Source organism: Ambystoma mexicanum, chromosome 1q, assembly GCF_040938575.1.
Source record: "Ambystoma mexicanum isolate Mex_15411 chromosome 1q, UKY_AmexF1_1, whole genome shotgun sequence".
NCBI lineage: Eukaryota > Metazoa > Chordata > Amphibia > Caudata > Ambystomatidae > Ambystoma > Ambystoma mexicanum.
Genome location: NC_090922.1, coordinates 757,725,342 through 757,750,547, shown reverse-complemented (window position 1 = coordinate 757,750,547; position 25,206 = coordinate 757,725,342). Strand labels below are relative to the sequence as shown.

General features: G+C 42.7%; 1 protein-coding gene across 2 annotated transcripts in view; it reads right to left on the bottom strand.

The window, feature by feature from the left end:
• RGS13 (regulator of G protein signaling 13) overlaps nt 1-23,272 on the bottom strand; it is a 106,396-nt gene extending 83,124 nt beyond the window's left edge. The window contains exons 1-2 of one of the 2 annotated variants that reach the window (XM_069641346.1): nt 23,109-23,272; nt 14,824-14,892 (exon numbers count right to left, since the gene is read on the bottom strand). In XM_069641346.1, coding sequence (XP_069497447.1) covers nt 14,824-14,888 — 65 coding nt within the window. In that variant the 5' untranslated portion in view covers nt 14,889-14,892; nt 23,109-23,272. Of the gene's footprint in view, nt 1-14,823; nt 14,893-23,105 lie in introns of both variants that reach the window. The other variant, XM_069641345.1, reaches the window with a different exon arrangement.
• Between the last annotated feature and the right edge of the window lie 1,934 nt (nt 23,273-25,206).

The window sequence follows — 25,206 nt, the reverse complement described above, 5'->3', positions numbered from 1 at the left end:
GTGTAACTTCTGCATCACTCTCAGGCATTGTCATCCTCCTCCTTCCCCCTGCACCTGCACCCCTCAAATAAAATGCTCCATGCTCACTGGATCTCCAACCTCATCTACACTCATCACCTATGCACAACACTTCCAACTGTCCCCTGTATCTGAACACTCTTTCACTTGGCCTCTGTAATGCACAATCCCTCTGCAACACGTCTCCCTACATCACTGACCACTTTGTCTCTAATCACTCTCAACTTTCACTTCTTGCTATCACAGAAACCTGGATCTCCCATAATTACTTTACTACACTAGCAGCACTCCACTCTACTGTACTTCATTATCTCACTCTCCCAGACCTGTTTGGAAGAGTGGCCTTGTGGGCTTCCTTATTAATAAGGCCCTCAACACTGTGCCTCTACCTCCAGGTGACATCAACTCTTCCTCTTTTGAATATGCCACTATTCAACTCCTCCCTCGTACTCCTATCACTGTGCTGGCTCTCTATTGGTCCTCTGATCTGCACAACTCCTTCTTGTATGGCATATTTGTCCCTCTGCCCGCTACTTCTCATCTACTGCTTTCATTTACTAACAGGAAAGTCAGGAAGGACTTTCTTGCACCTTACCTTGATGATGTGAGGACCTGCCTTCTGTTTTTTACCCCTATTCATGCCTTTTCGATTGACTGTGCTTTCTCTGGCTTTCACTCCATTTGACCAACATTGTCCTGTTCGCACATTCACAATTTCTCATGCCTTTGCTCAGGCTGACTATCAAAATCAAGATGTGCCCTGACCTACCATGCTGGCACACATTACAGACAGCTACCCTACACCTAGCCTACAGAAAATCCCTTGCTGCCCTAACCTCTGCACTAGAATGTGACAAATACTCCTACTTGATAAACTTAATAGGCTCCCTTTGCAATCACCACTGCAACCTTTAATTTACCCACTAATCTTTGCTCACACCTCCCAGGCAAATATCCATCACCTCCTTACTTTCTGCTAATGACTTTGGTCCCTACTGTTGCTCAAAAACCATGACACTCTCACAGCTATATATCCCTTCCCAATCCTCGTTTTGTAACCATATCTTTCCTTTACCTCTTCTATTTTTGACTACTTTCCCCTACCTCCCTTATTGAATTAGGGCCCAGCCTTCACACTGGCAACAGATGTACCACTCCTATCAGCCCTTTTACTACCCAAGTGGTCAAAGACTTAGTCTCAATCACTTGCCTTATCTCTCTGAGCTATTTGACCTCTCTCTATCCACTGGACTCTTCCGTGCCTTCTTCCAATCTGCAACTGTATTACCCCTATTAAAGAAACCCTCTGCTGAACCAAACATCCCAACAAACTATCCCAGTCTCTCTCTTTTCCCAATATTCAAACGTCTTTGAGCGGGGGGTCTTCAACCGGGTCACCAATTGCCTTGACAGTAATGGCCTTGGAGACTAACTTCAATCTGGCTTCCATAGTAAACACTCCACTGATACTACACTCATGCATGTGTCCAACTTTCTCTCTACAGTTCACCACTCTAAACACTCTTCTATCCTCATTCTTTTGCACCTTTCTGTCACTTTCAACACCGGCTTCCACTCCACTCTGCTTCTCACCCACAAGGACCTTGGATTTCGCAAATCTGCTGTTGACTGGATCCCCTCCTACCTAGAAGTTTGATAATTTAAAATGTCTTGGAACTCATAAACCTTTGACCCTTCCCCTCTCCCCCTCAGCAACCCCAAGGATCAATGTTTGGTACTATGTACCTCTGCCATAGGAAGGTGTATCTCATCTTTTGGCTTTCACAATCCACCTTTTAGCCGACACTCAATTTTGTTGTCATTTCCATTCTTCACACCAGTCATCTTGGAACTGTCTCACTGCAATTTGTCACTGAATGGCTCTCTGCTACCTCATGCTGAACTCTTTGACAGTGGAAGTCACCCGTCTCCTGGCTTCCAATGCCATGCCTCCCCTCCTCGCCCCACCTGACCTTCATGCTCCCTTATACAAGGCTTGCAATGTATGGTCCTCTTTGAGAGTGTCCTACAACAGCAACAATTCTTCAGTACCACTGCCTCTGTTGCTTGTATTAACTTCCTCAAAAGTTTAGAGCAATTCCTTTTCTTACTAACTACTCTGCAAAACTCTCTGGTGCTCAGTAAACTTGACTACTGTTGAAGCTAAATCCTTGGCCTTCCTATCTTAGCTTTTCTCCGTTTTGACAACTTTCACAACTTTGCAACCCACACTCTCTACCACCTACACAGATCCTCTGAAGTTGTTGGCTCTCCATGCACAACTGTTCTCTTTTCAAGTTCCCTCTGCTAGTCTACAAAGCTATAAAAGGTCTTGATCCTCATTACCTGTCTGACTGTATCTCAGTTTAATTGCCATCTTATTTCCTCTGATCATCCTCTGCCCTCAACCTCACTGCCCCATACCATTCCTGTGCTTCCTTTTGCTTCGGTGCTTTCTTCCCATCCACCCAACTCCACTGGAACCCACTGGCTTTAAGAATCGAAGGCAGACCAACAGTGGATTGCTTCAAAGATCAGTTTAAACTTCACGTATCTGCTAAAGAGGGAGCTCCCCTTGTCCTCTCTTCGTTCTCCATACTTGACCGCATCATTACCTCTATTGATCTTTAATAATGTAATTTTGTCTATTTAAATTGTACTCCTCTTTAGTTTGAAGCACTGTTATATTTGCAAGTCACCTGTTTTCATATGTATATTTCTTACTGCTTGTTTTGTTTTTTCCTCTGGAATATATCCCACTTTTTTACAACCGCATCAACTGGCTAACAACTTGTTCTCATCTTTGTGCTTTGTACAAGCACCATTCGGGGGAACGCCACCACTATGTGTACATTTGTTATTATAAGTGATATCCCTGTTCTTCAAAAAAATGCAGACACAGATACTAATAAAAGTACAGTCACATCGATACCATTGGTACCATAGATATCAGTAAATGGGTGAGAAAGGAGTTTGGATAGAGACCCTCTTTAAAGTGTTGCAAAATAATATTGTAACATGGGATAAGGATCAGGACAGTGTGAATGTATGCATAGGTCAGTAATGAGTGCCATGGTGTATCTTTTTGAATACACTGAGGTAAATATATAACTGGATTAACCCAAAGAACCCCAAATGTTTGACCTTGGCCTAGACAAAGGACACTGGTTTGTTAATAGAGGAAGGGGGGATGGGCCACTGCTTATACAGTCCCACATATTAAGGAGTCATACCACTGGGCAAGCAGGAGGAAAGATGAAGAACACACATATAGTGGGCCTCATTATGACCCCAGCGATAGCCATGCTGGTAAAAACGGCACAGCTGTCACCAGAGTCATTTTTTTGCCGGCGCCTGGCAATGAAGATTTACCGGGGCATTACAGCCCCGGCGGTCCCTGTAATTCCCCATTACCGGGTGCCTGAAAAAATTACGCTTCATTCCCATTCGAGTACCATTGGACTCAATGGGAATGGAGAGGACGGTAGCACCGGCGCCATTTTGAATGGTGCCGGTGCTACCATCAAGGTTTGCGAGTGGGTGGAATTCCGCCCGCCAGGTCAGACCTGGCGAGCTGATGGGCACCCGCTCACAGAACTCGGACTATGCCAGCCTGGTAAAAACGGTGCCAGTAGCTTACCGGCACCGTTGTTACCGGACCAACATACTCATAATGAATCCCATTGTATTTCAAGATGAAGCAAAAAATTAAGCTTACGGGATAGGTCTCTCTGTCTGTCCTTTAATGACATCAAGTATCTTTGTGGTGGACCCTGGTTCAGAGTGGCTAGGAAGCATTTGTTATCAGTGACCTACTCAACCCACACATACATCCTACATAGGTAAATTGTGGAGGGTGAAGAAACGGTCTTGAAACCTTATTATTATTCTCCTCGATTGGAAAATCCAATGGTAAGGCATGCCACCAAGGAAGGAAAGAGATTCAGCACTCCCTTATGAGTTAGGAGGGAATGGTAAAAACAGGCAGTATTTAAAATGCCACCTGTTTAAACCGCCCAAGTAGCTATGGGTACATGAGGTGTTTACCTCATGTGGTATTCCCGGAATACTGCATGCAAGAGATACCTCATGATTATGATGATCATTGTCTTCCAAAACACCCCATATTTCTACCACCCTAACCGAAGATGATCTCCTTGACTATAAGTGGAGGGATACAGTAGGGAATTCGTTTAATGTATGGGGCAAATATATGCAAGATACCCCACAATGGAGTGATAATATGGGCATGTCGTATTTCCATCCAGTTTTCTTAATGAGACAGTAGTGGCCACTGCTGTTCTAAATGTCGTCCTATGAACAGAGATAGGAGTGCTTTTTAAAGAAATGTGTATATTAACATGACATAACGAATTTCTAATGTGTAGGCATTAGGTAGCCATATACTGCTCTAAAATGCCCAGGTACTCACATATTTTGCCAGCTACTGCCTTTATATGGCTAGAGTGTACTATTATTAGAGTCCCTGGTGAATGTGAATTCAATGCCTACACAAACTGTTGACTTTACCATTGCTTGTTCTGATATTTAAGGTAGAGGTCAGCAGGTCAGTAAAATGTCTGTATTTATTTACTATTTGTCTTAGTACCAGAAGAAATCTGGGATAATAAAAACATACATCTGCCCTCTGATACCTGAAATTTTGAACTGATGTACCACTGAAGGAGCCACATATTCTGTGAGATATATTTATCAGATCCCAGGTAATATGGGGAGTAAATTCCCTCCAATCAGCGGCACCACATAAATAGACCTTGATATTCTACCTAGCCCTATCTGTGTCCACATTCTAGCTCATGTCTGAGCGGCATCTAACAACTAGGCCAAACTCTTTAAAATCTGCAAGGAGCTGGCCAACGCTGCTGCAGTCTCTACCCCTCCTGTTGCCTCCCAGGCTCTTTGCAATGCCCTTGCCTCACACTTCATCTCAAAAACCCAGGACATCTTGTCCAGCCTACCCACCCCCAACCCTCCTCTCCCCTCTCCATCTGTGCTTGCTGTCCCTCCTTTAGCCATCCCCCACCATCCTTCTCATCCTTTCCTCTTTTCTCCCCTAACAAGGTTGCTAGAAAAGTCTGATCTATGAAAGCCTTGTCAAAACAGGTTAATTCCTGTTCCTCTTAAACCATCAAGGACCACATTGACACCCTCGCTCCGGTCCTTGCTGATTTTTGCAACCACTCCTTTGCCTCGGGATCCTTCCCCTCCCCTCTGAAACAGTCCCCTGTGCATCCTCTTCTCAAGAAACCCACAGCTGATCCTTCTTATCTGGCTAACTATCGCCCAATTTCCATTACTTCCTCTCTGGGCAAACTCCTGGAAAAGTTGCCCATCCCTCAGCTTAACCTTCATTCCAATTCTGTTGGTTGTCTCCATGATCACCAGTCTGGCTTCAGAGCTGCCAGAAGCATGGAAACTTTTCTCCTGAACATCTGTGAAGATCTGCTCTCCAACCTTGACTCTAACATTCCCTCTGTCCTCATCCTCCTCGATCTCTCTTCTGCCTTCAACACGGTCAACCATACCATCCTGCTCAACCATCTCCGTGATAACCTGGGTATCACAGGTCAGGCTCTGGCCTGGCTGACATCTCTACTCTCTGATCAACCCTCCCAGGTCCAACTTGGGTCCTTCGTATCATCTAGCTTCCTCTGTACCTGTGGTGTTCCCCAGGGGTCTAACCTCTCACCCCGGCTTTTCAACCAATACCTGGCAACTCTCGCCCACTGCATTGCCATTTTCTGCTCAAATTTCCAGTGCTACGCTGATGCCACTCAACTCATTTTCAGGCTGCCCTCTGCCACCTCCTCTCCCTCGCTCATCTCTGATTGCCTAACTGCCATTCAAGATTGGTGTGCCACCAATGATCATTGTCTGAATGCCAGCAAGATGGAAATCCTCCTCATCGGCACACCTTCACCATCCTTCCCCCTCACTCTCTGGCCGGCCTCCCTTGGCCCTCCTCCTACCCCCCACTTGCGAGACTAAGAATGTTGGGTTCATCTTTTACTCCACACTTTCCTTCTCCGCCCACATCTCTGATGTCTCTAAAAAGTCACACTTCCTACTGCACCTCCTTCCCCCAGAAGCTCATGGACTCCCAAGCTCTGGTTCTCTCTAGGTTGGACTATTGTAACAGCCTCTTTCTAAATCTACCTGCCTCTACTCTCCACCCTCTTCAACTAATCCAGAACAGGACTGTGAGACTTTTCCTTGGCCTCAAGCCCTGGGATCGTATCTCTCCAGCTCTAAAATCCCACCATTGGCTCCCTGTGGATGCAAGGATTACATTCAAAACCCTCTGCATTGTCCACAAGGCTTTCCGGGGCCTGGGTCCAAAATACTTTCAGCTATCCCTCTTCAAAACCATCCCCTCTCGAACTCTTCGCTCCTCTACCTCTAACTCCTGCAGGGTCAGTCATTTTTCAAAGAAACAAGCTGGGCGGAGATCTCTGTCTTCGGCTGGCCCTCCTTCTGGAACAGCCTCCCTGCCACTCTAAAACTTCTCTCTTGGCACCGTGCACCTGGCCACCCTCTGTCCTCCGGGCCCAGGTACCTGCTCACCGTGCCACCCTCCCGCACTGCCTCCGGGCCACCCCTTGCACTGGGGTCTGTATCTGTACCCATACAGACCCCCCTTTTTCTTCCTGCACTTATCAGACCTATCCTGTCTGCTGTCTTAAATCTAGCACTAGCGAATTGCTGGCTGCACTACCACTGTTTGTTGCCTTTATTATTTATTTGTGTATTTATTTATTTATTATTATGTATCTGTTTCTCCTTTGGTTCTCACTTTCCACGTCATCCCCCTTACATGCACGTTTCCCCTCCCCCTCTCCCATGCACTTGCGCGTTGTCAATGTCACTGGGCCTAGTAAGATCGTGGTTTTGTTCTCCCCTGTTCCCCTCCCTTGCCTTGATGCGCTCTGAAAAACTTGTGTACGAGCGCGACAGAAATAAAATATCAATCAATCAATCTAGAACTAGTGAATCCCTCGCCCGTCAGCAATGTTACGCTAAGAACCCGGTCGGTGTAGAGAAGGAATATATTTGTATTAATTATTATGGACAATTTAATATTTACACTACTTCACATGACACACCACATTCTCCATGGCACCAAAACAAAGAATCAATACAATCACTCACCTTTTGGGGATCAACAGTAACAAAAGATCAGAGAATACAGCACATGTGTTTGCTTTTCAGTCTCCAGTAAATAGAAATAAGGCCAAACGTGCATCTCAACTCTTCTGCCACACACAAAAGTCCCTGAATGCCAAAATGATGCAGCAACTTAGAACATAACAAAATACTGTAACTGCACCTTAGACTTTGCATGAGATTCAATTTTCGCAAAGTTTAATTTAAATAAAGTGACATTCTTTACTATTGGCAAAAATGAAATTTGACATGCACAGCACTCTTTTTTTAACCGTCCTGTGCCCTTTGCAATATTCACATAGTTATAGCACAATACACCTTTCAAAATAAACACTTTCATTTATTTTTGTAGAAGACCTTTTTCATATCCATTCTGCAATGCAAAATCTCCCTTCTCTCAGGGAACACTTTCCCATTTACTGTATAAAGTCTTCTTTTCAAATGAGACTTGATTGCTTTGAATTTAGGGGAGACAATGTTTCTGTCTCAGCACACAAACCCAGTTATTCAGTTGATCATATGGGGCCCCTCTGCCTTAATGCAGGCTTCATGGGATTCAGAAAGCAGCAGGGAATTTGTTTTTTAATCACCCCTTTCTTTAGCGAGTTTTGGTATTGGCAAATGGCAAAAGAAAATAGGAATACCTCAATTACTTTACAGGCAATATTTTGTATTCACTCTGGAAGCAATGTTGTTGATTCTGAACTTCAACAACATTACTCTGTGTAATTTTGCTATATGGAAATTAATTCAATTGTTTAACAAAATTGCTAAGTGTCTACTGCAAGCCTCCCCACTCACTAATTAAGGGAGAGGCATGAACTCAAACAGATCCACATTAGACTAGCTTCAGTTGAACAAGTTAACTAAGATAATCATCTCTGGGTTTACGCTTAGGAAAGGGCGGCCAAGTCATCTTTTAGGCTCAGAACAGGAACCTAGCTGAAACAATCCAACCCCAGTCATGGACATTGTGCAATTTATCTTCCATTGTGCCTCCATTGGTCAAAGATCCCCAGCCCCAATCCCATTCTGTGGTTAGCAGTTCCACCCAAATGGTTTCAGCCAATCCTACTCATTCATTTACCAGGCAGTCATCATTGATTTCCATTGTGTGTCCCCTTATGACTCTTAAACCACACCCACATGAATGTCTAAATGCTGACATGCCAGCTCATTGGTAATCATTTTTGATTGGACAACTGTCTTCCATCCCCTCAGTCAAGCCTAGTTCCTTCTCTTTGTATGGGCTCCTGTCATGATTATGTTTAAATTATGGGAGGCATCAATCCACCCCCTGAAATTTACATTTTAACACATATCAGTTTGCACTCAAAAACTCCTACATGACAACTTTCTCTAATTGCTAAATAAACTAACAATATGCATCGATTTACATGTGTCTTATTATGCTGGACTCAATTAAGTAACTCCCATATCTGCACAAGCTTTCAGGTTCAAACTGTGATTTTGCATGGTTTACACACAGATAATAAAGGTCAGTGTCACCAAATTTCCATGCAGTTACATGATTCCCTAAGCTACTACACCCCAAGTTTATGCTTCATAACATTTTCTGGGGAGCTAGAAACACATTACAGATTTTAACTTGGTTTCCAAAAGTTGACATTTGATGAGAGTTGTGGAAACAGCAATGCATTCTCCTCAGCTTTAGAGTGATATTTAAATGATTTATGTAAGTGTCACAGTTCCAGAATTAATGTGCAAAGAATGATCCATTAATCACTCTTGCAAAGTCCGAGTTCTGCAGAAGAGATCTGTTCTTCCTGTCCAGATGCTGTAATCTATGTCCTCCCAACATCCTTGAGCAGGCTCTGTAACATGTAATGTGTCATTCAACTCCTAACCGCACCATAAAATTAATTTAAATACATGTATTTTTAAAATGTTACTATATTTTGCTTCCATTAATGGGTCTTCTGATTATCTATGGGGTCATCTGTTAACCTGTGTCCTTTTGAGCTGAACAGAGCTCTTATGGCACAGAAAACGTGCACTTTGTTTATAACATTTATATCACACGTGAAGCCTTTGATTATCTCACATCATGACATCAATGGGCCGTGTGTCTTTTAATATATATATGGTTCAGTGATTTAGGCCATGGAGTTTCACTGGTAAAAAATTCCTTTTACACATGCTGCATTTTAGCATCAGTCACTTGTGTAGAAAAGTAAGTCTCTGATTTTGAGCTTTGTCAATTGCAATCAAGGCCCAATTTAGTAAGTGTATTCTCCCTCTTTGAATACATCATTGTTATGTTGCAGTTGAAGATGAAATACTGCCTTTTCAGTTTGGCAGTAATCTCTGTGTGTTTTCGATGCTCTGCATTTTAGGCCAAAAGTAGCCAAATTAAGTTTCCTTTTGTCTTAGGCTGAAAAATCATGATAATTCATAGTTCAGCATTAACTTTCATAAATTGTAATCACCGTTGGCCCAAGTGTCATGGCTTGCTATAACTGGGGGCTCTGTACTCAAAAACCACTATGGTGTCATTGTTTGCAGTCTCACTGTGGAATTGAGCCGAAAAGGAGATGGGGTAGAGTTGTGTTGAGTTTGAATGTTCAACTTGATACGATTGTTTCTCTCTTACACCTTATGGAACCCATATGTAAATATAATTGAATATATCTTACGATTGATGTAGCAGAGTCTTAGAAATATTTAGGTGTTACATTAGATGATGAATTTAATGTATGGACAGTGTAAAATGATGAAAAGAAAGGTCCTACTTAGATGAAATAAATTTAAAAAATTCAAGGAAAATACCTCTTGAAAATATTGATACCTTTAATTAAATCATTTGAGGCAAACATCATTCCCTTACTTCTGTATGGTAGTTTAGCTTTTATTAACAGAGATTATCAGGGCATAGAGAGAACTGAAACTATAACCCAGAAGAAAATGTTATATCTTAGAAAATCACTACATATAGAAGGGCTGAGGTTAGTATCCGAACCAATGAGCGTATCTGTGAGTTGAATGGCTACTTTTGTCAAATACATTTAAACATGATTTCATTAGGCACAAGGATACTACCAGAACATTGGATTTGTATTTTGTTACTTGAATCCTGGAAAACCTACCTTTTCGGTGATTATCAACTAGATGATAATAATGTTTTACACAATTTTGAAAAAAAGACAGTAAAACAAATGTTAGCTGCATGAAGTCTAAAAATACACCAAGACAACCTCAACTGAAACATTGGTTATAATTATTTCCTTGACATTCATGACTCAGGAGTTTCAAATAAGTAGTTCACAAAATTGCAAAAACAATTATATTAGACAATTGTTTTTAAAATGTTACCTTACCACATCACCAGTTTAGTCTAGAATGGGCACATGGTTCGGAGTGGCCTTTGAAGTAAGATTTTATTGGCTTTGGAGACAGAACATCACATTTTACACTGTTTGACATTACTAGAACTAGGAAATCGTTAGTTGGGGACCTATTGATTCCAAATGTTGACAAGAATGATAATGAGAGTGTGACTGTTATTTATACATAGGACAAACGACTACTGGTTGTATTCTTTGTGTATATTTATGTTTAGTTTCTTAAACTAAGTTGTCTGATTTTAATTTTACTGTTGAACTAAATGTTTTTGGATTATAATAGCGGTAAACGCAAGTTTGATCGATATTTTCTTTTAAATTTGAAAGTATTGTTAAAGTAAACTTCAAACCAGAATACATGTACTAAGAAATGCCACTCTCCCTGCAACATTCATGATACAAAATATCTGACACACAGATGGTTAGTTCTATCCTCTCTGTGATGTTGTGTTATATTATTGAATGCCAAATAAACCCAAATTGAAAGAGGTGTTCGTCGCATCTACCATCCACAATTTGGTCAGTGGAGGTATTTTTGTTGTGTAATTAACCATTTGACATACATGTAACTATTCGGGTGACAGTTTGTCATACCACTTTACAAGCCACTAGCAGGTTCCCACTGTGAAGATGGCACATGTCCCGAGGGAGTGTTTATACTGAAATAAATTAATAAATGGAGGGGTTGCATTCACTTGGGTTTGTTTGTTGGGAAATGTGTCTCACATGATTTAACCCACTACATAAATACTCAATGTTCTACCTATTTGTGTTCAACTAAAGGTAGGACATGACAAGGCTTTAATATGTCCTTTGGCTTCCGTGGGAACTCACTTCTGAAAAAGACTACATTAAAGGATTTTTGCCTAACAATGTTGGTATCTTAGATCAACATTTGAGTACTTTAGATTCTAAAGGTACATCACATGTGTCCCAAAAACTAATGTAGGCACATATTCTTGACGCATGTGGAGCGACTAATACCTTCCTGGAGTGCAGTGCGCATTTACCATCAATCTTGAACTTAAAATTAGCTAGATCACGCATGTGAAGTAAAGAATGGTATGACTGCCGTGCATGCAATTTAGCCTGAGTGGTCTGTGCTTCCCCAGCACAGACTATGATTTATTTCTAAATCAATTCATCTCACGCAAATTCCAGGATGCTGAAGGTGTACGTAAATCGAGGTAAATCAACTGTCTGCCCAGTGGAGTGGGATCGGAAGGGACTTGCTCTTCAGCACAAAGCTGCCAGAATTGGACCATCGTTATTTTAAGTGAAGGTGGTGGGGTGCAAGCTCTTAAAACGGGAGACAAGATGGGAAGACAGATGGTACATTGTGTGTACACTGTGCTTTTGCGTATCGCTTGCATGGGCAGTGTACACATAGAAAGTTAGTGTATTCATTTCAATTGATCTACCTATTATGCAGAGTGATGCTGGTCCATAGACAGCCACTTTGGAAGAATGTGGGGTATTTTTCGAGAAAAATGCACACACACCTTACACAGCATGTACAAGAGTTGAGACTGTCCCTAGAATGAGCAGCGGGTTACAGAGAGTATCTGCGCAAGCCTCTTTGTCACTGGACTCTTGGTTCGTTCCCTCTTGTGCACCCTTTTCAGCATTAATGAAACACAGGCAGGTCACTAACTTCTACATGTTGATGCTACCCAAAGCTACGAAATACTGCCAGGATGCTATTATTACAATAGAATCTATCACAATAACATTCTTGAACTGGTTTTGACCAGGCTAGGAGTGCCCTTCCTCTCTGGTGCCAATTCACTTTGAGCCAGGGGACCATAGATCATGACACTCACTGTCAATAACAGATATCAGTCACAGAAAGTAGTCATGTCAGGCCAGCCTTGCAATGCTCATGACATTTCCCTACCAACCTTGGACAATTGAGCTCCTTATGTTACTGATATTGGCATGCAGGTCATTTATCATATCCAGAAAGCTATCACTCCCTTCTCCTGACATGGCTAAACCTCACCACATCTCAAATAATGTCCCACTGAAGATTCTGTATTGAAGATCCACTCAGCCGTCACTTATGTCTGTGCAATGGCTTTATTTTGCAATGTGTGGGCAACTTTCTGCTATGACACCAAGCTATTCAGTGGACTCACTGAAATCAGTGTAAGGTGGCATCAAAGTTGCCCTGCTGCTACACAGCAAACATGCCATTGTGATGTATTGGACTAACCTGTTTTAAAACCCTAATCATCTTTAGAAAGCTAATTAGGAACTATTTAAGGATGGATTCAGCCTGTTTAACTCTGGTAAAAAATCATAAAACCCAAAGAGTTGTTTGTTAAGCATGCAGGAAATAGATGGGTTATGTACATATACATAGATAAACAATCACGATTCACCCACTGTTAAGTAAATGCGTGAATCACTGGAATGTGTGCGTGTGTGTGTTTGTATAGTTTCTACTACTTGTGATGGATTGCGTGAAGAGCAGGCTTGATTATTCAATAGTAGTCTAAAATGCACTACACTTGCCACCCTAGCGCGAATCCATGCTAACAAGATTATTTCAGACCCGTGGAGATGTAACTACTAGCCACACATGTTGTTGGGGTGGCAATTATTCATGGGGCCTCATTACGACCCAGGCGTTAAGGGGTTAAAGGTGCAGTAAAAGGTTGCGGCGCCGTTAACCCCTTAACGCCTTACTACGAGGTCTCTTTGCGGCTCCCGACCTTAACGGCTGGTCTATACTATGGGGCAAAAATGGGAATGGAGAAGGACCAATGGTAAATGGGTAATTACGCCCCGCCAACCTTGGAATGGGGTGGTAATTCCCCATTTCACCATGGCGGATTCGGTAAATTACCGGCGTTAACCATGGTGCTAATAACGCCATTGGTTAACGCCAGGGTCGTAATGAGGCCCATGGTGTTGGGCTTTTTTAATAAATAGAAGGTTGGGCCTTTGGAATGTGACCCCACATGGTCATGAGTTTTCAAGACTGAGTGCAATGTTTATACTTGATGAGTAAAGCGACAATGATCAGTACCTGATACAAACCACCAAGCTGCCAGTGTACACTGTTGCCATGACTTCTGTTTCGCATGCCAATGCAATCAACATCAAGTGGGCTTTAGATGGTGAAGTCTAGGTGCTTCCTCTTGGTTAAATAGGAAGTAGGATTTGTAGCACAATATAACTATTTCAAGCCTAGAAAGTTGTAAAGTTCACAGTACAATTTCAACAATGCAGTCCAAATTTCACAAATGCCTTTCTGGTAACGAAATGTCTGTTTCTTCACGATTCAGACGTATAAACCACTGTCAATGCCAATTTTGCCACCTGTTGGACAATGACAACACATCAGAAGTCTCTTTGCCCCTCATGTCATTTATATGGAGCAACCCAGACAGACTATGTATTCACTTAGAGGATGAAAAGGTGGTGAAACGGTCACATATGACTAATGTAAAAAAAAAAACCTAATTTCTCTTAAAACGTCAGTTGGTTACCACTATACTTTCAATTCCATTCAGCAATTCTGCTCCAGAGGCTGGGGTAAGGTGACTGAGGCGTCTTGCTCTTCACCAGATATGTATGGATCTCTCACAGCAGGAGCTGCCGGCTGTCAGAGGCTGGGCATGGTTTGAACACGTTTGAAAAACCAACAGAACACAGGTGGGCAAGGATGGGCTGGGGCTAGGCAATGAGTTGTCAACGATTTTACCCAGTGAACAGACAGTGGAATTTGATTTGAACTTTTAAATGTGTCGATTTATCATTAAGGAACCTAGGCAAATAAATCTTGGCAGCATTCTTTTTTCGAGACAATAATCATAAAAAATGAATAATAATAATACTAATAATAATAATAATGACTTTTATGTAGCCAACAGCACAGACTATTTTTTTTCTTGGTGCTGATAACAGGTATTAATTGTACCCAACTCAATGGTACCCGATGAAGGGTGGGATACAGGATTCGCAGAGATACCAGAAGCTATAGCTAAAGTCCACTCATAAAGAATAACCAACGGAACGGGCATGCTTGGCAGCGCATCACTCCACCATTACACCACACTGTACACCACCCCTGTGCCCTTTCATTGCGTGTTCACCTTGCCATTGGGCTCCCAAACTATGTAGGAAAAAAAGTACTAACACTTATGCAGCATTGTATTGCATTTCTTAAACTACTCTTATAAGCCTGTCACATGCATGTACCCCATGAATGCCACCACTAGCGAGCCACGAGTTATCCACTGCCACTTACTTTGACGTGACCCCACTTGATCCATTCTGCTGTAACTTACAAAGCCAGCAAATCCGTGGACTCATTTTCCTAAAAAAAGAAAAAAATGAAACCAATTAAATGTTTTATAATTGACCAGAATACAATTTTACATCACAGACCTACCATGAACGCAGCTGATGAGGTCAGTCCCTGCCCGCAAATAACTGTAGCAAGACTGCACCACTGTGGGCACCCTCCAGTGGGCATAACAGAACATACACACGGGCTCTTCTGACGCTAACTCTTGCAAAAACTGGACAGGGCAGTCGGTAATATGAGGACGATGAGATTAGTGTTGCATTTTGCCGTAGCAAATGTGTTTGTTCAAGATAAATATAGGAGTAGCGGGAGGTGCACCAGGCTGACGTGCAGGACAACGCTTCCATGTCGCGAATAGGACATACACAGAAGCCATTTGCTGCGAGGGTAGAAGAGGCAGTTCTAGCTGCGCCTCGCCTATTATTTGCATGGTAAACACACATGACTGTTTTCCCTTTGGGAATCTCGTGGTAACCTCAGACTACCGGCACGTGCTCTTTTCTGGAGGAGTAATCGGGAACGGCTTGCAGCCAGCACGGTTTTCAATGTGATGCAAGTCCCTGTACAGTTTACAGCAGTATCATACACCGGTATGAACCTATTCACATGCATCATGCATGTTAGCCAGCAATTATCCACGGACAGGTACACATGCTCATGCTGTAAACGTCTGGGGCCGACTTGCTAGATATGTTCCTTGTGTACTCTCAACTCCGTACGTGTTGGGATTATCTCTTTAAAAGTTGGGGCATGTTTTAGAGGTTGGCCTTATATCTACACAGAATTGTTATGGGAGAATATGGGCGGGTGGTGAGATGTTTAGAAGTGGTGAAACCTAATGGGAAGGCTTTTTAAAGCAATTGTTATTGCTGAGTCATATATACAGGTAGATTGACAGTCCATGCAGGTCTGTTATATGAAAGGTGATATAATGAACATTTCAGAACCTATGTCATGATGAAAGGAATTCTCCCATTGTAGGGGTGTGTTAATATAGTCTACAAGTGGTGGGCTTTACCATCATAACTTCTTACCTTCAGAATTAGCGATTTATGAAATTGAAACAAACTTCTATTGTACGTGGGAATGCCCCTCCAATGCCTTACTAGATTGATTACTTTCTGTGAATATTGCTAACATGATCTAAGGATGTTCTCGGAAATATTGCATGCCACAACAAGCTGTAGGGGTATCTTGATTACAGATATATCCATTAGGTAGGTCATTATTGGACGAATTGAACGGGATATGGCTAGAGAGAATGTCTGTTTCACTCCCCTCTATTGTTTGAAGACGTCTTTCTTCATGTTGTTTATTTTTACAGTGTATTTGTTCCAGAAGTGCCTTTATGTTATTAAGTCATATGTGTTCCCTCCTACTTTACTGGGAAGACGCTTCGCCAATCACTACCAGAGCCTGTCAAGAACCTCTGTCACCATGTGTAGGGTTTCCATGTGCTCTGTTGTGCTGTGTCCAGGGAGACGTTGTTGCTGGCCTACTGCGAGAATGACCAGCAAAGTCTAAATCCGTGTATCTCGGAGAAGTTATGACACGTATTTGGTGGTCGCCCGTCGCCACAGTCATTGTGTATTGATAATGCTGAAACAGATCTGGTGGGAAGTGTCCACTTTTCAGGAGAAGGTTTGGTAGTCTTGTTTAGGCTTCTTGAAATGTTGCTGCACTGATATTTAGCATTTCTCTAGAAACTGAGTCCATGCTGTTTGAGTGCCAAATGTAAGCTTCGCAGATGGACTAGAACGTTGGTCTCAGTACTTGTTATTTGTGTGGCTACTGATATCTGCTGATCCATAATAACACCCTCATCTTCTCAAGGGCTGGGATTTGTTCTGGGTGCAGCTGTTTCTAAGGAACCTCTAAACAAGGCTCTATGGCTCCTTTCCACCTTTGCCATTTTTAGGCCAAATTTGTTCTCCCTCTCTTTAGCTGTTGCCATTAAGGTTATTGAAGTTCTTCCTGAAGCGCGTTGTTTTGGTGGTTTCTCTTTCTTTCAGCGGTTTTGTTCAGATTATCTATTTTAGGTTAAAGTGCTGAAGTGTCATATTCCTCTCTCATGGTTCCTGTGCCTTTGATTGATAGCAGAGGTTTGTGGTCTAGATTGTACCAGGCGTCTTAAAAAGTTATGTTACTATATTATTGGAATTCTTGCCTTTGTGATTTGTCTGCTGTTGTTCTATATTTGCTGGTTTTGTTATAGGCAGACTTGTCATTCCTTTATGTATCGGGGTTGTCATTCGTATGTAGGAAGGTGTCTCTTGTAGGGTGCTATGGTGTTGTCTCCTTAGGTGTTCAAATCCTATGCATCAATATGTCAAAGTGTGGTCATTCTGCCGAGAGATCCAATAAAAGGGAATGTTGTACATGTATTTCAAAGCTTCTGTCCACCAATGTTTTTTCGAGATCATAGTTCTGCTTCTCTTTAGTGCAGGTTTGAGCAGATTTTTCTGTGTTCTTTTCTTCTAGTTGTTTATCTCCTTCTGTGGGATCACGTCTATTTCCAGGACTCAACATCAATGTATGGCGACTACCGCGTGACCATAATGTGGAGCTTCAGCAGTTGGTATGTGGTATTGCGTCCTTTTGCCGATTTGGTGTGGGAGTTTTGCTGAAAATGTCCATCTACATTTTTAAGGGGGGTGGGAAAGGGCAAATAAAGGGTTGAGGATAAAGGAAAATAAAAAAATATATATTAAATTAAAGAGGGCTTGGGCGGGGGGGGCAAACATTATTTTCAAAAAATGTGGATGAAGTTTTTCGGCAAATCTCCCACGGCAAAACATCCGTCAGAAAAAAGGGGGCTCGGCGAAATGACATGGAACCAGTACGTATAGTCTATATGCCAGAAATATGTTAGCTGTTGGATTAGCTCACCTGATTTGCAAACCCAGAGATGGTGAGTCCCGCTTTTAACTTTTGTTACAGTTTTGGATGTTTCTGCCGTAGACCTGATCTATTTACCACTGAATGTCTTGTCTGATTCTGCCCTCAATGGTTTTGGGATCAAAGAGTGCTGAGACCTCATTATAGAAATTGTAGCGCCTGCACACATGGCATGTTCGTTGTTTGCTCAGTAGTGATCCAATTTGGCATTTTGGAAGCAAGAACTGAATAATTGCCTGCAACATTAGGGCAGGTGGTGGGCATGTATAGGGCACCCCAAGAGTTCCCACTGCAGTGGGGATTAAAGGAGAAAGACACGGGGCTGAACAGTGGAACAGAGTAAAACAGTGGAAAAGTGCACTCTATAGCTTGGAGGCCGATGCCCTTTTCAAAGTTCACTTGATTTCACAGACAGAAATGCTGACCGTGCTGCAGTGGCTTTGCTGAGAAGTTCAGCAATTGTGCACAGCAGCAGTGTGTGATCCACTGCTACCACACTCTGCGGATCCACTCAGTAGCAGCGGATATTTTTGGTAATGGGCATGAAGCGCTGGGCAGTGCCGTGCCCAGCGTGTGTGAGCTGCTCCTAGTTCTGCAGAGACCTGTATGGTCCCCTCCATACATACATTGCTACTCTATTGGCCTGTTTCCTGGGATCCATTCCTGAACACATGCGGTGCTGCTTTCCATGCTGCATCTCACAGGGAGTAACGTGAGTATGGTCATATGTTATTTCAATAACACCTCCATTGTTTGATTTGTGACCAGAATTTAGTGTTGGGAGTCCATGGACATCATGTATGTTGCTTGCTATAAAGGGTCTTGTTTTATGTGGCTTTCTGTGTGTGAGTTGTCTGTGCATTAGAACGCTAGCAAAAGGCAGACATATCTAGCGATAGGAAGGTGAATTATAGCTAAACCTAGAAATTAGATGGCCAGCAGCTTTAGGGAGGATGTAGGTTTTCAAACACAACGTCACACAGGGTTCAACGCTGGGGGAAGCTGGAAGCTATTTAGTTCCTGCTTATAGCCAAGAGCCTTGTTAGCTTCACACCAACAGATACCAGGAGCTACTTTCGGGCCCCTCATGCCAACTGATGCCGAACAAACATACCTATGTGTTTCAACTCTGCGCATTTGGTAAAATCGATAAGTAAACATTAGGACACATCTATACAATGTTTAAAGCGTAAGAGATCATAAATAATGGAAAAAAGGAGTTGTTGGCATCCTACATGGATGTTAGATTCCCAGAGTGCTATGTACTATATCCTCGTTTCCCAGTTGTAGCTCCTGGTCACAGGTTAATGCTGGATGACCAGGGGGTGCTTTGAGCTCCTGCTCCTCCAATATTCATTTTCGATCCCTGCAGTCTAACTCATTGTGTTCACAATACAAGGCAACTCAATATTGCAGAACATTGGCATTCTGCACACACGTTTTATAGATTACATGGAAACGCTGGAAAATAACGACCTCCCAACCCACCCCTCCCCCACCCAACATCTGCTCTCCTTAAATAAATATTATCCATTCGCTGCAGTACCATTTTCAGATGACATTGGACGTTTTAGAAAACAAACACTGTAGGGAAACAGGTAACATCTCTGCCCTGTCAACCAAACTGAACTGGTAACACATTTCTCCAGTTTCAGTTTGCCGGGGCTAAACAACGTTTCCGTGTTTTCTAGGTGTGTTTACAGGCTGGAGTAACCGGAAGACCCCACTGGCTGCATCCAATCTACCCGACCTTTCCTGGAGGTCCGGGTCTTCCCATTCTCAATCTGCTGTGAGATGGAGTAATCAACCATTATCAGAAAATACACTGGGAAGTTAAACATGTATTCCTTCTGATCCATGCAACTCAGGTGCATTTTGTATACATCCCTCTGCCATATTTTCTCTCTGGGACTGTGATGTAAAGGGCCCATCAAGTGAAGTGGCCTTCACAGGCATCAACATGCTTTTGCACCATCCCACACCAAGACCTCTCTCTCTATCTGCTCCATCTGGGTTACTTGATGTTGTGAGGACACAAAAGCGAGTCCACTTTCCTTACCAGGCACTCAATGCAAGCCTTTCACAAACGCATCTTCTAGCCCATGGGTACTTTTCATTAGCTGTAAGACAAACCCTTCATTCTCAAAGATCCATCCGATTTGTATATACACGGTAGATATATATATATATATATATGCATATATATATATATGTTATGTTAGCGGTACTTGTATAGCGCACCGTCACCAACGGAATTGGTCCCCAGGCGCTCTGGCGGATCTGTAAACAGGTTAGTCGGGAAGAGGGGAGAAGGAGAGTGGGAGAAGTGGTGTGCTGTTGGCAGCTTCAGCTCGGTATACACCGAGTGCTGGTCTTTGGTGCTAGTATTGGATCGGATGAAGGCCTCGAGTGCTGTGAGTGAAGTTCATGTGTTGTTGATGCGGTTTGGTAAAGTGCATGCGGATTACTGGGAGAGAGATGGTTGTGTTCTTTTGTGTGGGTTTAAGTATTCAGAAGATTGAGGGTTGGGTTAGTGAGGTCTGTATCCTGGTTCAGGTACTTATGATTCTGTTAGAGTTGTATACCAGTGGGTTTGGATGTTGTATAATATAAAGAACTCCACCAAAATGACGCATGTGTTCAGTTTATTACAGGACATATCATTGTTCCTGTTTTCTACTGTGGTCTGCTAGGTGTTGTAATGTTTGTAACTTATTTCAATTGCACCCACGTTTGGTAATTTTAATACATGTATGGAGCATCACAGGCTGCTACAGAGACTCAAATGCACCTATTAGTGTAAAATAGACTCAAAGAAGGGCTGGTTTTATTGTGTATAGGCTTTTCCTAAGTGTAAAGTTTAGGTGAAGTCTGGAGGGCATCCAAAGCTCACCACAAATGTGTGGTGGCATTGTGGTACAGGGTGTCTTGTCTCCACTCCTCCATCCACAGCATCGGAGAAGGTGAACTGTTGAGACATTAGAACCCTGCAGTTACAGAAATGGGATTTCATTTGATGAGCAATTCATGTGTTGGGAACATCACATATTGTTGGAAAAGGATTTGCTTTCAAGACACATAATTCACCTGAGGGTGTGGCACTTTCTAAGACACCAAGGGCCTCACAAAGAGCTAAGTGTTGCATTAAAACAGTGGTGACAATTCTATACCAGCCACGTATTCTCCAGTAATGGAATTACTGCCATTTTACTGCTCCACACAATTCAGAGCGTGGCGGCAATGCCTCCACTATACTGCTAAAGTTCTGCAGATTTGCGGCACAGAATTACCATTGATGGACTCCCAAAATGGTGATTTCACCATTCCACCACCACTCGTAACCTTGTGGTAATGCAACACGGGTAACGGTAACTGTTTTTGGTGGTAAATTGGTGGATTTCCAACCAATTTACTGTCAAACTTCTAATGAGCCTCATTACAAGTTTGGCGGTTTGTTACAAAAAAGTGACAGTAATTCCTTTACCACCACTTTTCTTGGCAGTAACATAATGGCAGTCACTTCTACCGCACAGATGAATTCCGAGTTTGACCTTAAAGTTGAGGATTTAACTGTAGCATTATCCATCCTGGAGGTAAATCCTTCACGGTACGGACGCAGATAAGCATATTTACAGCACGGCATAAAACCCGTCATGGAATCGATGGCTCCACCAATGGAGATTTGCACCTATTGAAACCCTGTGGTGCCATGGGACCAAGAGGCAGTAACAGTGCATGCTTTTGGCAGTAATTCTGTGGATGTCCTGCTGATCTACAGCTAAACTCCTAATGAGGCCCAAGAGAATAGGCATCATTCTAATGTGAAATAAAACCTTTATTTGCAGCTATAATATTACATCTTTAGGAGATAAATCAGTGATAGCCTTTTTTTCTAGTCAAGCAGATTGTATTTTTCAGGATAAATTCTGCGTAATTCTAGTCAATTTAATCGGTTTCAGCAGGGTCATCATTCTGCAGTTGGAAAATGTTTTCAACAAAAATATTTGATAAACAATTAAATCTTTTCCCAAAAATTTACATAATTTTCCTTTGGCCTTTTTAACAAAGGAGGCAATCCTTTTAAAAATGTTTTCGATTTAAGAGTTTGAAAAAATATGTAACTACGAATTAAAATGTAAACATGTTTTACAAGTTTGCAAAAGTTGCATCTGCACTTAGACGTACCAGTTGTGTGGGATCACATGGCTGTGTTGGGGTTACAGAAAGTCCTCCTCTTTCTCGGGGAAAACACCATTTTGTGAGATTTTTTCACCACAATGTCAGGAAGTTGTATGCAAAATTTCATTTTATTTTTGACAACAAATAGTTATTGACAAACACCTCCAGAACTGCATGATGTACCTCAGATGATCGAAAAAACAACATGCCCAACAAAATCTCCCCATCCGCTGCTAATATAGAATTTCGCTGCACTAACCTGCTTGCATGTACTCTGTAATATGCAGCATGATCCCACTCGCCCCACACTCGGGATCCAGCCCCCAAGCCCTCTACTATCAAAACACCCTTTTCATATAATCCACTTAACATTAGTTAGTACTCTCGACCCACGCTCCATTCAAAAATCAAAGGATTCCCAAATGCATGGAAAATCGACAACGTCAACCTTTTTAATGCCCCTCGTTTACCAAGTGTAGGGACATCATTTCACCAAAATGCCAGGGGTAGCAGAAGTGATATCACTTGACCCTTGACCTCTGATATAATTTGACCCTCACCTCGAAGTGGCATCATGGGAAGCGATAGAACACAGCCTTTCACCCCTTTAATTAGTCTCGTAATTATTGCATAGAATTCTGGAAAGACAAAATATTTGTTATTCCTATTCTTTCTTATTTAGGGTCACTTCTCAAAGTGTTACACTTGTGGAACCCCCTGTTTTTTTTTTTAAGAGGCCTCAATAAAAATTTCAGCCACTCCAGAAACAAAGAGCCACATGTCACTGGCCACAGGCCAGGAGGTTCAATGTAAAAAAAAAAAAAATAAAGAAAAAAAAACAAAGAAAAAAATCATCCCTTTTTTATGGGTAGCAAGGGAGACTACAGGGGTAGCAAGGGAGACCTCAGGGGTTGCAGATGCGACCCCTGGGGATCCCCACATGATGTCCATGCTTCAGTGATGCCACACAGTACCTTCTTTGCCCAGGGGAACGGCATGGCTCTATTATCTGGTACATTACTCTGTTTAACATCTTCATGTTATTCTGGGCGGCTTAGCATGCATTTGCACCTCGTTTCACAATAAGCCCATTTGCTGTACAGTCGCACACTGCACACTGCCGACCCTTCCCTTCTAGTACTTACTACCTCTCCGCCGGCCCTGCTTCCGTCGTTATGCCTGCATCCTGCTTGATGACCTGTGGTGCACGAAAGTTCTCATTTCAGGGCAAGAACACCACGAAGCCCATCCTCAAGCACCGCGAGAGCTAGCGCGCGAATGAAGCCTGCACACTCGCCCAGCCCTTCTACCTTGCAGAGCACAGGCTTCCCTCCCTTAATAGTGAAGTCTTGCATGTATACATATGCAAATGACAGATGTGGTTACAATAGAAAAAAAAAGCAGATCCCTTTGGCTTCTGACGCAACCCGTAGATAAAGAGGGCTGTTTATCCTGCCTCGATCGTGTCATATCTTCTAGAAAGGAAGCAGCCAAAAGCAGACCTACATCACTCTATGAAAATGATGTCTTGGTCGTCAGATAATGGCACTTGTGTGGAAAGATTTTCCAGCGGTGTCCGCGACAAGGGAGGGCTTAACAACACGATGGCAATCGCCAGCGTGAGAGAGCCACCATGAGAGTGGCTGGCTGTATGTCTGCCTTCCACTAGCCCCTCTCTGTGAGATGCTCGCTGGAGATTTTGCAAGTAGTCTGACTTGACCGGGGGCCTGCACTTCCTGGCGGTAACGTTTCATAGCGTGTGACTCCAAACGGACGCCTTCTCTTCCGCACTAGTTTAACAGGACCACAGACTTGAAGCAATCAGCAGCATTGGTTGTGAAATATTCTCTCGTTAAAGTGAAACTGAAGAGGGATGTGTGTCTCGTAAACAACATTTCTAGGTTAGAAAACCACGCAGTAAGTGACTTAATCAGACAGCATCACAAATGTGGCGGGCTGAAAGATAGTTTTGAAACGAATGATCGACCAATGCTTCCTAAGTGACTGCTTGTCGACCACCAATTGTGCCTTTGTTTAAAAAGGCACAGGTTTCCATTATTTGTGCACTCTGTCTGACTAACCCTCGGTATCTGCTATGCCTGTTCCCATCTGCCCGAGCAAAGATGAGGAACAGGAGTAAAATAAAGGGGTTAGTATTGATAAGTCATGTTTCCCTTTCTGGACATGATGTGAGCTAATTGCAGGCTCACTGTAGGAAGTTAACACGTACCAGTATTTCACCAGGAACGGGAAGTGTGGCAAGCAGGTTACACATATATTTCTGCAGTCAGGGTATTAACTCATTTGGCGGTCTTAACAGGTTTCAATCTGTAACTTGCAAGCACTGCACACTTGAGAAATAGTGGTCTTCTTCTGAGCCCAGAAAGCTGAAAATGTGTTTTCGTTGTGCAGCCTTCACGTTCTAAAAAGATGATCTGAACTGCTTGAGGAGTGAAGCACTGTCAACCATGGCCATGTAGAACCATTGTTAGAAACATGATGACTTTGAAGCAGTGGGTGCTTAACAAAAGCCCTTTCTTCTAATAGGCAAGGCAGAGATCACCAACTAATCCCCACCATCCCAGCAACCGTATACTCTTGAATGAATACTATGTGGCCAAGAGTACATGTTTACTGCACTTCAACACTGCCACTCACCCAGTGATACTGTACCAGCGTTCCTACACACACTGTGCTGTATGAAAGTGTCACACTGTATTTTGTACTTTACTATTTTCTTTTGCTCCAAATTATGCCTTTCAAGAGTATGTGGGACAGAGTCTGGTTACTTTTCTAACACATCTTTGGTTCATCAATGCCCACCACCAGTGGCTCATAAATAGCCTGCAAATGGCCTGTGTGGCGTTCCTGACTTTAAAAGGCTGTGCTGCATTAGCTTTCTCTACGTTGATGGAACGTTGCTCCTTCCTCAATTTTGACTTCAGAAAATTGTTCAAACAGATCACTGGTAGTTTCCATGGCATGCACATTAGTATTACCCCAAGGAAAGGAGAGTTTGACAACCGGCAAGTTGGTCACCCACCAGGCCACATCCTTGAAGCCACAGTCATCAGAGACTCCAAGGCTGTTGGAGATTGCCTGCAACATCAATGTTCTCTGAAAAGAACTCCCCTCCTCTCTCTCTCTTTCTCTCTCTCGCTCGCTTTCTTTCTCTCTCCATGTTGTTGGGATGCACGCACAGGGTAGCAGCCAGGCAAAAAGGTTGAGGCTAAGAAAAACCTATTA